The 16,586-nt window shown below is 36.2% G+C and overlaps 3 protein-coding genes across 3 annotated transcripts in view; all 3 read right to left on the reverse strand.

Moving 5' to 3' along the window:
* LOC137929293 (uncharacterized) overlaps positions 1 to 16,586 on the reverse strand; it is a 60,513-nt gene that overhangs the window by 32,861 nt on the left and 11,066 nt on the right. The gene's annotated exons all lie outside the window — the stretch shown is intronic.
* LOC137929621 (uncharacterized) lies at positions 4,373 to 6,379 on the reverse strand. The gene is made up of 7 exons (XM_068772658.1): positions 6,267 to 6,379; positions 5,995 to 6,094; positions 5,692 to 5,825; positions 5,475 to 5,535; positions 4,920 to 5,016; positions 4,636 to 4,731; positions 4,373 to 4,552 (listed from the first exon to the last, which is right to left on the reverse strand). Exons 1-7 carry the CDS (start codon positions 6,340 to 6,342, stop codon positions 4,493 to 4,495), a joined length of 624 nt encoding a protein of 207 aa, XP_068628759.1. The 5' UTR covers positions 6,343 to 6,379; the 3' UTR covers positions 4,373 to 4,492.
* On the reverse strand, positions 10,033 to 12,034 carry LOC137929622 (uncharacterized). The gene is made up of 7 exons (XM_068772659.1): positions 11,923 to 12,034; positions 11,651 to 11,750; positions 11,364 to 11,494; positions 11,147 to 11,207; positions 10,591 to 10,687; positions 10,307 to 10,402; positions 10,033 to 10,223 (listed from the first exon to the last, which is right to left on the reverse strand). Exons 1-7 carry the CDS (start codon positions 11,996 to 11,998, stop codon positions 10,164 to 10,166), a joined length of 621 nt encoding a protein of 206 aa, XP_068628760.1. The 5' UTR covers positions 11,999 to 12,034; the 3' UTR covers positions 10,033 to 10,163.

Consider the following 16,586-nt stretch of genomic DNA (forward strand, 5'->3'; position numbering starts at 1 on the left):
CTTTCACCAAATGAATGTCAAATTATCCTCGGCTCCAATAATTTATACTCAGCCTAGACTCTGATAACAGAATCTTAATCAAATAAGGCGGGTGGTCGCTTTATCTTATAAATCCGCAGAGACTTTGATAATAATTGAAGTCCATTACGATAGTGCAATCTACTTTGGCAACTAAGGTTCCAGAAATGCATTATTATGTTCATTAAATAAATGCTAACAGGAAGACAGAAAACCATTATTACTTATAACATTACGTTCAATTACAGTATGATCTTCTTGTTTATACTCTTTGTGTCTGGCTGCTTAGTATTACTCAGTAGCGTATCTACGCTCCGCCGTAAAGTGTGCCGTTATGCTGCTGTTAGTAACAAAAGGCAAAAGAATATATATATATATACATATATATATATATATATATATAATGATGAGATGTTTCTCGTGTTTATAATTTTTTTGGTTAAAATTTTAACTGAAATTTATGGGACGTTAACTTGCAACGTTACAAAAGTTAGAAATTAAACTTTACAGGAGAAATAAAAAACCTGATTTCTTTAATAACTTCCGTAATATATAACCTGCAAGGGTTATTTTTATACCGAATCAAAGATATTTTTTTCTGTACTTTAATTTTCGTTTATATATTGTGGGATACTGAGGCTCCAGATTAACAACTACAAGAGGCAGGCAGCTCAAAGAGTGCCTAGATAGACATAACTTAATCCCGATCTCGTCTGGCGAACCTACATTCTGGCCTACAGACCAAAAGAAAAAACCTGACCTGCTAGACTTTTTCATCACCCGAGGACTTTCGAGACACTACCTCAAACCCGAGTCTTGCCACGACAGTAACTCTGATCATACCCCTGTGATTCTGACCATAAGCACGACTCTAATAAGCTACGAAGAACCCGAAACCTTGTCCAATTAATTCACCGAGTGGGAGGGATTCAGAGAATACATAGAGGGTACTATACAGTGGCGTAGCTATGGGGTGGCGAGCGGGACGGCCGCACCAGGCACCACAAGTAGGGGGGCACCAAAGTTGAAAATAATTTTTTTAAATATTTTTTTTGAATAATGAATAATGAAATGTTAAAAGAAAAATGAAAACCATTATTTAAATTAAATAACATAAAAAGAATATCGAATTTTACTATTTTTGTGCTAAAAAAGTTGTTAAATAATATGAACATTAAAAAAAACGTACACATTACAAATTATAATATACACAGTGTTTAAGCGTTTCATTCGCAAAACACAAAGTCTTTTTTAAAAGGGCCCTAAATGACAAAATAATAAATTATGACATTATTGCAAGATTATTTAATGATAAATAGATTAAATAATCTTCCAATAATGTCAATAGAACATGAACTTGTCGACACTATTGATTTCGAAAATGTGATTAATGACTTTGCAGGCCAAATAGCGAGGAATGTACGTTTTTAAAATTTCCCAATAAATCTTATTAAGATTTTGATTCATTTTATATATATTTATTATTATTTTGAACCAAAAAAATTATATATTAACTACATTCTGTTCTGAATTTTGAAATTATTTAGACTCTTTAGGGGGGGGGGGGGGGGCACCAAGCCCCCAATCTGCCCCGGGCCCCAAATACCATAGCTACGCCACTGGTACTATACAACTAAATGTATCCTTAAAGACACCAGAGGAGATAGAAGATGCTAAAAGCTACATCACTAGCCTAATACAAAATGCGTGCTGAATAAACACCCCAACCAAAAAGAAAGGGGCTCCCTTTGCTAACATTCCTCTCGAAATTAAAGAAAAAGTACTTGAAAAAAGAAAGTTGAGAAGGGTCTGCCATCAATCTAGACTCAAATCTGACAAGACCGCCTTAAATAAAGCCATAAAAGAATTAAAGAAAATGCTGGATAGCATAAACAACGCAACTCTACAAAGTAAGCTGCAAAATCTAACGGCTACCGCATCATCGGAATATGCGCTCTGGAAATTCACCAAAACATTCAACAGACCACAACAATTTAAGTTTGCCATAAGAACAAATAGCGGAGACTGGGCTAAGACTGGCAGAGATAAGGCAGACACATTCGCAAAACATCTAGCCAAAGTATTTAAACCAAATGATGGTGCAAGGGATGAATTTGAGAGGGAGGTAGACGACCACCTGCAGCAGGACAACCAACTGTCATTGCCACCGAGGCCAATAACGGTGCGTGAGCTGGCATGGACCATGAAAAGAATGAAAAATAACAAAGCACCGGGCTTTGATCTAATCACCAAGGAAATCTTAATGCAACTACCTAGAAAAGCTTTGGTGTTCATCAATACACTTCTCAATGGAGTCCTTAGGGTCCAACATTTCCCAAGCATGTGGAAGGTATCAGTCATCACAATGACACACAAGCCTGGAAAACCCCAAGATGATATTACTTCATACAGACCGATAAGTTTATTACCTATCCTGTCTAAAGTGTTTGAGAGAATTCTACTGAACAGAATACTGCCACTGCTAGAGGAAAATGAAGCAATCCCTGAACATCAATTTGGGTTTAGGAATCAACACCCGACTATAGAGCAGGTACATCAGGTTTATGATAAGATACGACATTCCCTCGAAGCTAAGGAGTATTGCTCTGTTGTGTATCTCGACATCCTACAGGCGTTCGATAAAGTGTGGCATAAGGGCCTACTCTCCAAACCAAAAAAGCTACTACCACACACCTACTATACCTTGATGAATTCCTACTTGTCGAATCGCATGTTTCAGGTACGGGAAAGTGGAGACGTATCAAACACTAAACTTCGTGATCTTTACATACGACTTTTACGATAACATCGATCCCAGATATAAATTGTTGGATAAAAAAATCTTATGACATAAAATTATATCGCTTAATTGTATAACCGCAGCTGACATTAGAACCCCTCAATCGGATATCGGCAAATAACTTGGAAAATATCTACAAAACAACATCTTTTTGAACTATCGTTAATGAGGTTTTATTAGATTCTATCGAAAAAATAAAACCTCGTCTGCTCATTACATCACAAAGAATTTTTTTGGAAACTCTGATTGATAACTGCCTTTTATATAATAAAATCCTAGAGTATATCAAAGTATTGTAATCCTGTATGGAATCCATTTTATCAAGTTTTATTTTAAAAGATGCAAATGTTGGCAAGAGATTTCTTTCGCGTGAAAACTAAATAGATAAGAAATGCCGAAGTTCAGTTTCATAAGCAAAAAGATTCGAGCATTGTAAAATTGAAACTGTCAATGTATTTCCGAAAGTTTGTGATGTAATATATTTAAACTAAAATGCTATACCGACAAACTGATTCATCCCAAATACTTTGCGCAATAAATATAAGTTCACCACGTCCGTGTAGCGGCGTGTACAAACGTGTAACATTCGAATCACCAAGGTGCCGAACAAATTTAGTTTTAAACTCGCCAGCCAATACGATACATAAGGACCCTGACTAGTTTTATTGTGACTGTCGTCGTATTTTCATTAACCAGTTTATATTATAAATCACACAAATTATTTTAAATTGTTAATATTCTATACTTTGCTAAACCATGCGTATATCTCCACTACTTATGCGCTCTGTAAATTTGGTCTGGGTTCAAGAATTGTGCAATAAAGACACTCTTTTACGTGTTTTGATTAAAAAAAAAACTGACAAGAACAATATAAAATTTATAAATTCAGCTCTACGAAGTAATACACCATTGTACACTTTTGAATTTGTATAAAATTCTAATTCAAATAATAATTGTTGGTGTATTTTTTAATCGGCATTTTTAATTCATCTTAAATACATTAAGAAATCACTTTTAATAATCATCAATGAGAAATTTCACTATATTTCTGAAGCTACGCCTGTCGTGCCGTCCTATTCGCAGTCTCCATTTCTTTTAAACTTGTCTCCTAACTTTAAATTCAATATAGATCACTTGTTCTGAAGTTTCACATTAGATAATCGCATTAAAACTTAGCGTTTCATACTTATTTCGAAAAAAAAAACGTTTTCCTCTATAATCTCTGCACGACATCAACGCTTTCAAACATAGAACAGTTATTATTATATATTTATATTAACTGGTGTTTTGTTTCACGTGTATATACCTGTCTTAACATCGACGCACGATCGCCTTACATTGTGATTTTAAAACCTAAAGTAATGGCTTCCAGGAAATGATCACATTCAGCCCTCAAAATCGATTTACTTTATAACTACTGGATGAATTCAACGCTTTTGAAAAAACGGCTTGCCTTCATATCAATCATCCTACATTATAATTTTGAAACCTAAAATTACAGCTTCTAGGAAAGGATTACAATGGGAAGGGTGATAAGAAAAAATATTGTTCTTATAACTTAAGAAATTTATTTGTAGTGTTCAGATACAGTCATTGGATGGTAAACAAAATGTTTCGTAACGCTGCAAACGTTTAAACAGAAACTATTCTGATATTGTCAAAGAAGTAAACTTCTTAGAACAGTAATCCGAGGATGAGTTGGATAGCCCTGGCGGCCAAGCGGTTCAACAGATCCTGCAATAATTAAAAAAGAATATTATTAGCTAATCTGATGTGCCGGTAGTGAAAGAAAAAATATTCATACAACTAAACCTTACCCTGTGTCTTTTCAGAAGGGCGGGCAGCCTAACTCCAAGAACATCGTTCACGCGGTCTGAGAGGTCATGGCTTCCGACGACCACGTTGAGGTTGGACTAAAAAAATATGGGAAGCAGGGGATAATTACTTGCAACTTTCAGTTTAACAATCAGTATTGATTTTCAAGTTACATGTCTACTTCAGATAAAAGTCAGAACTTGTGTATTAACACAAAAAAGTAAAGAGTCATTCAAAATTAAACCAACAGCTCATGTCTCACAACGCACACACACATAGTACTCACGTCAATGCCGCCGATGGTGCAGTCGAAGTCCAGGCCATCGATCAGAAATCCAAGAAGGTCGACTTGAGACACCATTTCAATGTCGTTGATAGCCAAGCTGAAGGAAATGCGTGCATCATATTTTAAGATTGAACTTTGAAAAATATTTTAGGGTCATTTTAATTTGCCATTATTTGCCAATGTAATTTGTTAACTAAGATATTCCCCGTAAATCTATTCCTATCGTAGCTTTTTTGGTGTAAAAAATACTAGCTAAAGAATAAAGATCCTGTTTTAAATCGCGATCTAGATCTCATATTCTAAATAAGTATTCAGACGCATCAATAAACATTGGGTGGTTTCCAAACGACCCTTATAGAATTACCAACTGTGCCCCGCCCGCTTTGCGAACTTAATCAACGTCTCGGAATTTCTTTAAATCTGTTGATCTTCACTCGATGAAATGATTATTACTGTGTTCTTACAGGTCTCTAAGCTTTTGGTTGCAGAAACTTCGTGATTGTTTATACTTTTGTTTATCATAAGAAATATTACAATGTTCCAAACAATACGCACCTGCCGCTCAACTGGGCGCCAATGGTTCGCCTTCCGACGGTCACTTCAGCACCGGAGTCGCCTTAAAGAATGTTCCTCATTACTATATATTTTCTATTCAACTGTTCAATGTATTTATATCTTCTCATATAAACAGAATAGGTTTTAAAAGTTTTATCATAAGCAAAAGTTTAGAAATTATGGCACGAAATGAAAATGTTGCATGAGCTACACTTACCGACGGTGGCCGAAATACCGGGGAAGGTCAAGGCGACGTTTAGCACTGAGCCGGACAAGCTGACGTCATTCACTTCGACGTTGCTGAAGCCGGTGAAGACAAAGGCCTCGATGAAAGCGCTGCCCTTGACGCGGCTAAAGGTAAAAGAAAATATTGTTGTAGAATAATACTCAGAGCAAAAATGTAATTCATAAATAAGTAATTTCTTAGTTAAATAAATTTATAATAATTGATTTTCTTACCCAATTCATTGAATTTCAATGCATTTACATGAATGTGAAAAGGAATCAAAGCCGTACGTACTCTCTGAAGTTGAATTCGCCTTCGGCTCTCTCAACCAGGATCGGATCGCGCTGCTGCAGTGCATTCACAACTGACTCGATGACTGCCTCGACGATGGCAACTGAAAGTGTGTCCGACTTTGTAGATTATATTTGTTGAATTGGTATACATTTTTACTAAACAATGCTAAAGGTATTAAAACGGCTACAAAAACACCACACTTCGCCTGACTGAGTGATAAACAAGTGATATGTTGTGCAACGACATCACGGCGTGGTGGCGTCCAAACTCACCGGCAGACGTGGGCTGGGGCGGCAGGGCGCTGACGCTGGCCAGCAGCGCGACGAGGGCGACGGCGACGGTTTTCATCTTGACGTATGTATCTTTAGACAATATTACAAATAAGTCAGTAATTGCATTACATCATTTATGCGTATTTTTCTTTAAGTGAAATTACAACTTTTATTTCTACGTGACTTTGAGAATTAAGAAAAGTTAATCAAAAGAAATAAATTGTGTTAAAGTCATATTATGAATTTAAAGCAATATTCACACATATATATTACACTACTGTTGTATTCGCTCTACGATTCCGAGCTTACCTGCTTTCACCAAATGAATGTCAAATTGTTCTCGGCTCCAATAATTTATACTCAGCCTAGACTCTGATAACAGAATATTTATCAAATAAGGCGGGTGGTCGCTTTATCTTATAAATCCGCAAAAAATTTGATAATAATTGAAGTCCATTACGATAGTGCAATCTACTTTGCAACTAAGGTTCCAGAAATGCATTATTGCATCCATTAAATAAATACTAACAGGAAGACAGACAATTATTTTCATTTATAACATTACGTTCAATTGCAGTATGATCTTCTTGTTTATACTCTTTGTCTCTGGCTGTTTAGTATTACTCAGTAGCGTATCTACGCTCCGCCGTAAAGTTAGAAAAACTTTACAGGAGAAATAAAAAACCTGATTTCTTTAATAACTTCCGTTATATATAACCTGCAAGAGTTAATATTATACCGAATCAAAGATATTTTTTCAGCATTTTAATTTCCGTTTATATATTGTGGGAAATTGTCTAAGTGAATGCGGAAATTAGATTTTACTTGAATTAATTTTAAATATTTTTGAGAGTAATGTCGTTTGCGATGTTATTCGCGCCGGAGTTTATTTTGACCGTCATCTGTAAGGTTGCAATACGATATCATTCATGTGTACATTTCTACCAACTCCTTCACCGCAATAGTTTTCAACAGTTATTTCCCAGATACATTGACTAAGTTTTTGATTGATTCTTAAATATAGTGATATCATATCGTATATATACATATATATATATATATATATATATATATAATGTAATATCGTAAATATATTTATAAAAAAGTACAAAAGCAGCAAGTAATACCCATCACTGGAAATTTGTCGAAAATCCATTCTCACGTAATGTAGCAAAGCTATGAAGTCATTGTTATGGTAGAATGTATCTCTGTCTCGACCACTTCTTCAACGATAACCAACACGAATTCCATATAAAATCACGAAAACTAGTAATTTAATTGAGTACACGAAAATGAAATATATCAACACCTTTGTATTTTAATCACGAAGTTCACTCTATTAATACAGATTTCGGAAAACTAAAAAAGCAAACTAATGCGAGAATACACTATTCATAACCACGCTGATGTGAATCTTATTTTAAAAAAAAAGAATTGTCTAGTTCACGAACCCTTTCACTCCGTGAACACAGTACCGATGAAGCTGTAAAAGCCTTAGGGCTAACAGCTTTAACATCTTCAGAAACAATAAAATACATACGCATCTATGATATTTACATTACCGCCTGTAGCAGCTGTTGGTTTACACTAAGGGCGTAAATTTCGTGATCATTACATACGAATTTTGCTATAACATCGATCCCAGATATAAATTGTTGGATAAAAAAATCTTATGATATAAAATTATATCGCTTAATTGTATAACTGCAGTTGACATTAGAACCCCTCAATCGGATATCGGCAAATAACTTGGATAATATCTACAAAACAACATGTTTTCGAACTATCGTTAATGAGGTTTTATTAGATTCTATCGAAAAAATAAAACCTCGTCTGGTCATTACATTACATAGAATTTTTTTGGGAACTCTGATTGATAACTGCCTTTCTATATAATAAAATCCTAGAGTATATCAAAGTATTGTAATCCTGTATGTAATCCATTTTATACAGTTTTATTTTAAAAAATGCAAATGTTGGCAAGAGATTTCTTTTGCGTGAAAGTGAAACAGATAAGAAATGCCGAAGTTCAGTTTCACAAGCAAAAAGGATCGAGCATTGTAAAATGAAAACTGTCAGTGTATTTCCGAAAGTTTGTGATGTAATATATTTAAACGAAAATGCTATACCGACAAACTGATTCATCCCAAATACTTTGGGCAATAAATATAAGTTCACCACGTCCGTGTAGCGGCGTGTACAACCGTGTAACATTCGAATCACCAAGGTGCCGAACAAATTTAGTTTTAAACTCGGCAGCCAATACGATACATAAAGACCTTGACTAGTTTTATGGTTCGGTAGCCTCAATGAAAATATATGTACTGTTATAGAAAAAAAAAAACTAAAATAAATAAGCTGGTAAGCAAGTTGTATTCACATCGAGTAGTTGGCAATAATTGCAGAAATAATTTTAGAAATATCAGCTAAGTTATTATTATTGTGTACATATGTTGCTTACATCTGAATAAAAAGGCTTCGATACTATAATTTCCACTAAAGATATAAATTTGGAAATTTTACAGTTACGGTCATTTGATGAAAACAGAGCATAGAATGTACACCAAAGCCAGAGTTCCAAAACAGTGCAAAAACTTACACAAAAACTTTCATGATATTGTCAAAACAGCTAAAACCAGCAAACTGATGATTATTTGCAACAGTCAGCGACTCCTAGAATAACTGAAAACGAACATTAATAACTAAACACATGTGCCAGTAGTCAAACATACTCATACAACAAAACCTTATCTAACAGACTAGGTGACTGACGAGCCTGTTCGAGCAGCAGCAGCTCGGACAATTCTGGACATAGTTTTTGGGTTGGTGCTACAATCTAGTTGGTAAGCAGACCAATACTATCTTATCAGTTTAATAGTAATAATTATTATTATTAACGAAATTAACACCATTTTTAAGGAGGTTCATAGTTACGATAAGGATCAAATCTAGCTCCTCGCTGTCCAGTTCAAGGAACGAGTAAACACCGATGAAGCGAATATAAAAGCGAAACGTTTGAAGACATGGCTCTCAAATGTAAAACATAGTGACTGTTGTCGTATTTTCAAAAAACAGTTAATATTAAAAATCACACACACAAATTATTTTAAATTGTTAATATTCTACACTTTGCTAATCCTTGCGTATATCTCCACTACTTGTGCGCTCTGTAAACTTGGTCTGGGCTCAAGACTTGTGCAATAAAGACACTTTTTTACGTGTTTTGATAAAAAAAACTGACATGAACAATATAAAATTTATAAATTCAGCTCTACGACGTAATACACCATTGTAAACTATTGAGTTTGTATAAAATTCCAATTCAAATGATAATTGTTGATGTATTTTTGAATCAGCATTTTTAATTCATCTTATATACATTAAGAAATCACTTTTAATGATCATCAATGAGAAATATCACTATATTTCAGAAGGCTAGCTACACCTGTCATGCCGTCCTATTCGCAGTCTCCATTTCTTTTCAACTTGTCTCCTAACTTTAAACTCAATTTAGATCATTTGTTCTAAAATTTAACATTAGATAATCGCTTTAAATCTTGGCGTTGCATATTTATTTCGTTTTCCTCTATAATCGCTGCACGAAATCAACGCTCTCAAACATAGAACAGTTACTAACTGGTGTTTTGTTCCACGTGTATATACTTGTCTTAACATCGACGCACAATCATCTTACGTTGTGATTTTGAAACCTAAAGTAATGGCTTCCAGAAAATGATCACATTGGTAAGGGTAATAAGAAAAAGTATTGTTCTTATAACTTAAGAAATTTATTTGTAGTGTGTTCAGATACAGTCATTGGATGGTAATCAAAACGTTTCGTAACGCTGCAAACGTTTAAACAGAAACTATTCTGATATTGTCAAAGAACTAAACTTCTTAGAACAGTAATCCGAGGATGAGTTGGATAGCCCTGGCAGCCAAGCGGTTCAGCAGATCCTGCAATAATTAAAAAAGAATATTATTAGCTAATCTGATGTGCCGGTAGTAATAGAAAAAATACTCATACAACTAAACCTTACCCTGTGTTTCTTCAGAAGGTTCGGCAGCCTAACTCCGAGGACATCGTTCACGCGGTCTGAGAGGTCATGTCTTCCGACGACCACGTTGAGGTTGGACTAAAAAAATATGGGAAGCAGAAGATAATTACTTGCAACTTTCAGTTTAACAATCAGTATTGATTTTCAAGTTACATGACTGCTTCAGATAAAAGTCAGAACTTGTGTATTAACACAAAAAAGTAAAGAGTCATTCAAAATTAAACCAACAGCTCATGTCTCACAACGCACACACACATAGTACTCACGTCAATGCCGCCGATGGTGCAGTCGAAGTCCAGGCCATCGATCAGAAATCCAAGAAGGTCGACTTGAGACACCATTTTAATGTCGTTGATAGCCAAGCTGAAGGAAATGCGTGCATCATATTTTAAGATTGAACTTTAAAAAATATTTTAGGGTGATTTATTTGCCATTATTTGCCAATGCCATAATTTGTAAACTAAGATATTCCACGAAAATCTATTTCTATCGTAGCTTTTTTGGTTTAAAAAATACTAGCCAACGAATATAGATCCTGTTCTAAATCGCGATCTAGATTTCATATTCGAAATATGTATTCAGACGCATCAATAAACATTGGGTGGTTTCCAAACGACCCTTACAGAATTACCAACTGTCCCCCGCCCGCTTTGCGAACTTAATTAACGACTCGGAATTTCTTTAAATCTATTGATCTTCACTCGATGAAATGATTATTACTGTGTTCTTACAGGTCTCTAAGCTTTTGGTTGCAGAAACTTCGTGATTGTTTATACTTTTGTTTATCATAAGAAATATTACAATGTTCCAAACAATACGCACCTGCCGCTCAACTGGGCGCCAATGGTTCGCCTTCCGACGGTCACTTCAGCACCGGAGTCGCCTTAAAGAATGTTCCTCATTACTATATATTTTCTATTCAACTGTTCAATGTATTTATATCTTCTCATATAAACAGAATAGGTTTTAAAAGTTTTATCATAAGCAAAAGTTTAGAAATTATGGCACAAAATGAAAATGTTGCATGAGCTACACTTACCGACGGTGGCCGAAATACTGGGGAAGGTCAAGGCAACGTTTAGCACTGAGCCGGACAAGCTAACGTCACTCACGACGTTGCTGAAGCCGGTGAAGACAAAGGCCTCGACGAAAGCGCTGCCCTTGACGCGGCTAAAGGTAAAAGAAAATATTGTTGTAGAATAATTTATAAATAAGTAATTTTTATGTTAATGACATTTATAATAATTGAGTTTTCTTATACAATCCATTTAATTTCTATGCATTTACTTTTACATGAATGTGAAAAGGAATCAAAGCCGTACGTACTCTCTGAAGTTGAATTCGCCTTCGGCTCTCTCAACCAGGATCGGATCGCGCTGCTGCAGTGCATTCACAACTGACTCGATGACTGCCTCGACGATGGCAACTGAAAGTGTGTCCGACTTTGTAGATTTTATTTGTTGAATTGGTATAAATTTTTACTAAACAATGCTAAAGGTATTAAAACGGCTACAATAACACCACACTTCGCCTGACTGAGTGATAAACACGTGATATGTTGTGCAACGACATCAAGGCGTGGTGGCGTCCAAACTCACCGGCAGACGTGGGCTGGGGCGGCAGGGCGCTGACGCTGGCCAGCAGCGCGACGAGGGCGACGGCGACGGTTTTCATCTTGACGTATGTATCTTTAGACAATATTACAAATGAGTCAGTAATTGCATTACATCATTTATGCTTATTCTTAAGTGAAGGAACTTTTTTATTTCTACGTGACTTTAGGAATTAACAAAAGTTAATCAAAAGAATTAAATTGTGTTAAAATTTACTCAGATTAGGAATTTAAAGCAATGTGAATATTGCTTTCATATATATTTCACTACTGTTGTATTCGCTCTAGATTCCGAGCTTACCTGCTTTCACCAAATGAATGTTAAATTGTCTTCAGCTCCAATAATTTATACTCAGCCTAGACTCTGATAACAGAATATTAATCAAATAAGGCGGGTGGTCGCTTTATCTTATAAATCCGCAAAGATTTTGATAATAATTGAAGTCCATTACGATAGTGCAATCTACTTTGGCAACTAAGGTTCCAGAAATGCATTATTACATTCATTAAATAAATACTAACAGGAAGACAGACAATTATTTTCATTTATAACATTACGTTCAATTGCAGTATGATCTTCTTGTTTATACTCTTTGTGTCTGGCTGCTTAGTATTACTCAGTAGCGTATCTACGCTCCGCCGTAAAGTTAGAAATTAAACTTTACAGGAGGAATAAAAAACCTGATTTCTTTAATACGTTACTTCCGTTATACTCGTATATAACCTGCAACGGTAAATTTTATACCGAATCAAAGATATTTTTCCTGCATTTTAATTTTCGTTTATATGTTGCGGGAAATTGTCTAAGTGAATGCGGAAATTAGATTTTAATTGAATTTATTTTAAATATTTTTGAGAGTAGTGTCGTTTACGATGTTATTCGCGCGGGATTTTATTTTGACCGTCATCTGTAAGGTTGCAATACGATATCATTCATGTGTACATTTCTACCAACTCCTTCACCGCAATAGTTTTCAACAGTTATTTCCCAGATACATTGACTAAGTTTTTGATCGATTCTTTAACATAGTGACATCTTATCTTATATATAATGTAATATCGTAAATATATTTATAAAAAGTACAAAAGCAGCAAGTCATACCCATCACTGGAAATTTGTCGAAAATCCATTCTCACGTTAGTTAGCAAAGCTATGAAGTCATTGTTATGTTAGAATGTATCTCTGTCTCAACCACTTCTTCAACGATAACCAACACGAATTCCATATAAAATCACGAAAACTAGAAATTTAATTGAGTTTACGAAAATGAAATATATCAACACCTTTGTATTTTAATCACGAAGTTCACTCTATTTATACTGATTTCAGAAAACAAAAAAAGCAAACTAATGCGAGAATACACTGTTCATTACCACGCTGATGTGAATCTTATTTAAAAAAAGAATTGTCTAGTTCACGAACCCTTTCGCTCCGTGAACTCAGTACCGATGAAGCTGTAAAAGTCTTAGGGCTAACAGCTTTAACATCTTCAGAAACAATAAAATACATACGCATCTATGATATTTACAGTACCGTCTGTAGCAGCTGTTGGTTTACACTAAGAGCGTAAACAGGTTTTATTAGATTCTATCGAAAAAATAAAACCTCGTCTGCTCATTACATCACATAGAATTATTTTGGGAACTCTGATTGATAACTGCCTTTTATATAATAAAATCCTAGAGTATATCAATGTATTGTAATCCTGTATGGAATCCATTTTATCAAGTTTTATTTTAAAAGATGCAAATGTTGGCAAGAGATTTCTTTTGCGTGAAAGTTAGATAGATAAGAAGTTCAGTTTCATAAGCAAAAAGATTCGAGCATTGTAAAATTAAAACTGTCAATGTCTTTTCGAAAATCTGTGATGTAATGTATATAAACGAAAATGCTATACCGACAAACTGATTCATCCCAAATACTTGTATTGTATTGTATTGTATCGTGTGAAGTTAGTGCTGTTAGCCTTGCGGCTTTTACAGCTTCATCGGAAATGAGTTCACGGAACGGAGGGGTCCGTGAACTATATAAAAATTACCGGATTCGAGTTTCCAAACCCGCATCAGAATTCGGCTAGGAGACGAGGAAGACACAAAGGTAGTGTCCACGAGATAGGAGCAGCGGGGCTCACCCAGCCAGCCCTCGAGGACACAAACCCAGCGCGACCCAGTCGGCCGGCAGAACTCGCGGCTAGCGCGTCTGTCAGGTATTACTGAAGTGTACTGAGTGAAGAGTTAGGTGTGAACGGCAGCGTATAATAACCTCGGATCGCCCACGCTGTTCGCGGCGGCGGCGCCGGGAGGCCGACGCCGATTTTGTAGCGGACGGTAGGAGGTGTGGCTAGTGATCTTTGTGCATCGCACGCGTTTTTTCGTGCGGTGAGCGTTCGCCAGTGGAGTGGTTGTAATAGGTAGTAAGTTGACGCTTGCAGTGTAGTGAGTGTCTGAAGCGTGCGGTGTGTGGTGAGTGGATTGAGGGAACCCTGCGATAGTATCAGCAAGGACGTCTTTAGGACGCCTTACGAGGTTTTTGAAGGAAGGGCCGGGGGAGTAGCGAGTGGAGTTCGCTATGAGGGGGTTGGGGTGGGAAGAGGCCTTCGCAAAGTATGCCTTTGAGCAGGTCTGGAAGAACTCTTGGACGGTTTCTAGTTGGAGGTCACTGTGAAGATCGACGTTACGCTGGAACCATCTGGCACCGGTTGAGAGCCGGGTGAAGCGGTTCTGTAACGTCTGTAAGGGTTGTAGTACGTACGCCGGAGCGTGGGCGAAGACTACGCTTGCGTAGGCGAACACAGGTCTTACGCAAGTTTTATATAAGAGAAGTTTGTGTCCGAGTGACAACTTACTTGAAGGGCTGAGGAGGGGGTAAAGCCTGAACAGTATGGTGCAGGCTTTGTTTGCAACTAGGCTAGTGTACCTGTGGAATAAAAGCCTAGTGTCAAAGGTGACACCTAGGTATTTTACGGTTTTCGTCCAGGGTATAGGACGACCGTAGAGGGATATGACGCCCGGATTTTGATCGAGCCTACATCTAAGTTGGCGGGATAGTTTGAAGACGATTGCCTGACTTTTGTCAGGGTTCACGTCTATGCGCCACTTGCTCCCAAATTCTATGGGCAATAAATATAAGTTCACCACGTCCGTGTAGCGGCGTGTACAACCGTGTAACATTCGAATCACCAAGGTGCCGAACAAATTTAGTTTTAAACTCGCCAGCCAATACGATACATAAAGACCTTGACTAGTTTTATGGTTCAGTAGCCTCATTGAAAATATATGTAGTTATAGAAAAAAAAACTAAAATAAATAAGCTGGTAAGCAAGTTGTATTCACATCGAGTAGTTGGCAATAATTTAAGAAATATCAGCTAATTATTATTATTGTGTACATATGTTGCTTACATCTGAATGAAAAGGCTTAGATACTATCTATAATTTCCACTTAAGATATAAATTTGGAAATTTAACAGTTACGGTCATTTGATGAAAACAGAGCATAGAATGTACACCAAAGCCAGAGTTCCAAAACAGTGCAAAAACTTATACAAAAACTTTCATGATATTGTCAAAACAGCTAAAACCAGCAAACTGATGATTATTTGCAACAGTCAGCGACTCCTAGAATAACTGAAAACGAACATTAATAACTAAACACATGTGCCAGTAGTCAAACATACTCATACAACAAAACCTTAGCTGTCGGACTAGGTGACTACGAGCGTGTCCGAGCAGAAGCAGCTCGGACAATTCTGGACATAGTTTTTGGGTTGGTACTACAATCTAGTTGGTAAGCAGACCAATACTTTCTTATCAGTTTAACCCTTAATTAGGCGCATAAAGAAAATCAGTCAATGAAGCGCATGGGGTCTTAAATGACCCCAAAAAAACATTGGGAAAAGAGTATCAAAAAGGAATAAAACCTAATGGATTTCTATAGTAATTAATAAAGTTCTTTAATATACTTAACTTTAAGAAACAAATACTTACTGTGACATTAAAAATATTAAAAAAAACAAAAACAGTAAACCTCTCTTTAAACTAATTTTTTTTGGCATAGCCGAGATCAACTTAAGAAATAAAGTTTATTCAGTCTCATCAGCGGAATCTTCTGTTCTGCATTCGACGCAGTAAGTCCTTGAGTGTTGCTGATAAATAAATTTACGACACTTGAAACATTTCGTTGGCCTTTCTAGGACATGATGAACAACGTCCGCGCCTAGCTGTCGATTGATAAACCGCCTTGTTCACATTATAAACTTCACGAAGCCGTTTTTTTGTTGTCGCTGATACAGCTCGTAGTTATATGCGAAGTTTTTGGTGATCTTCCACAAGTGCCGCAGCTATTTTCTTCAAGAAAATCCGTCTCGTATATGTCAGTCTTCTCAGTATTCGCTTTGTGTATGACAAATGCGTTGATGCCAGATATGTTTATACTCCAGGTAAATGTAAAATAATATTTTGTGTTCGGGTCCTTACTGCGTTCGAAAGTGGTACTTTACACCATTTCACTTTTGGGCCATTTCTCTGAGTATGTCGAGTTAAAAAATAATTATCTTCCGTTGATACAGGGATGTCTTGGATATGTTCAGACTCCTCAATTTCGCTTTCTGAATTATGAGCACTATCAATGACAGCATCGCTTAAAGTGTCT

This window comes from Battus philenor, unplaced genomic scaffold (genome assembly GCF_028537555.1).
Source record: "Battus philenor isolate CCGP_79_NKW_IND1 unplaced genomic scaffold, ilBatPhil1.0.hap1 SCAF_5, whole genome shotgun sequence".
In the NCBI taxonomy this organism is placed as follows: Eukaryota; Metazoa; Arthropoda; class Insecta; order Lepidoptera; family Papilionidae; genus Battus; species Battus philenor.

Coding starts and splice junctions, on each gene's coding strand:
- LOC137929621 (XM_068772658.1), bottom strand. CDS start 6,342: ATGAAAACCGTCGCCGTCGCCCTCGTCGCGCTGCTGGCCAGCGTCAGC. Junction 5,536..5,691: donor CGGTATTTCGGCCACCGTCG/GTAAGTGTAGCT, acceptor ACATTCTTTAAG/GCGACTCCGGTGCTGAAGTG. Junction 5,017..5,474: donor GGCGCCCAGTTGAGCGGCAG/GTGCGTATTGTT, acceptor CATTTCCTTCAG/CTTGGCTATCAACGACATTG.
- LOC137929622 (XM_068772659.1), bottom strand. CDS start 11,998: ATGAAAACCGTCGCCGTCGCCCTCGTCGCGCTGCTGGCCAGCGTCAGC. Junction 11,495..11,650: donor GGCGAATTCAACTTCAGAGA/GTACGTACGGCT, acceptor TTTTACCTTTAG/CCGCGTCAAGGGCAGCGCTT. Junction 10,688..11,146: donor GGCGCCCAGTTGAGCGGCAG/GTGCGTATTGTT, acceptor CATTTCCTTCAG/CTTGGCTATCAACGACATTA.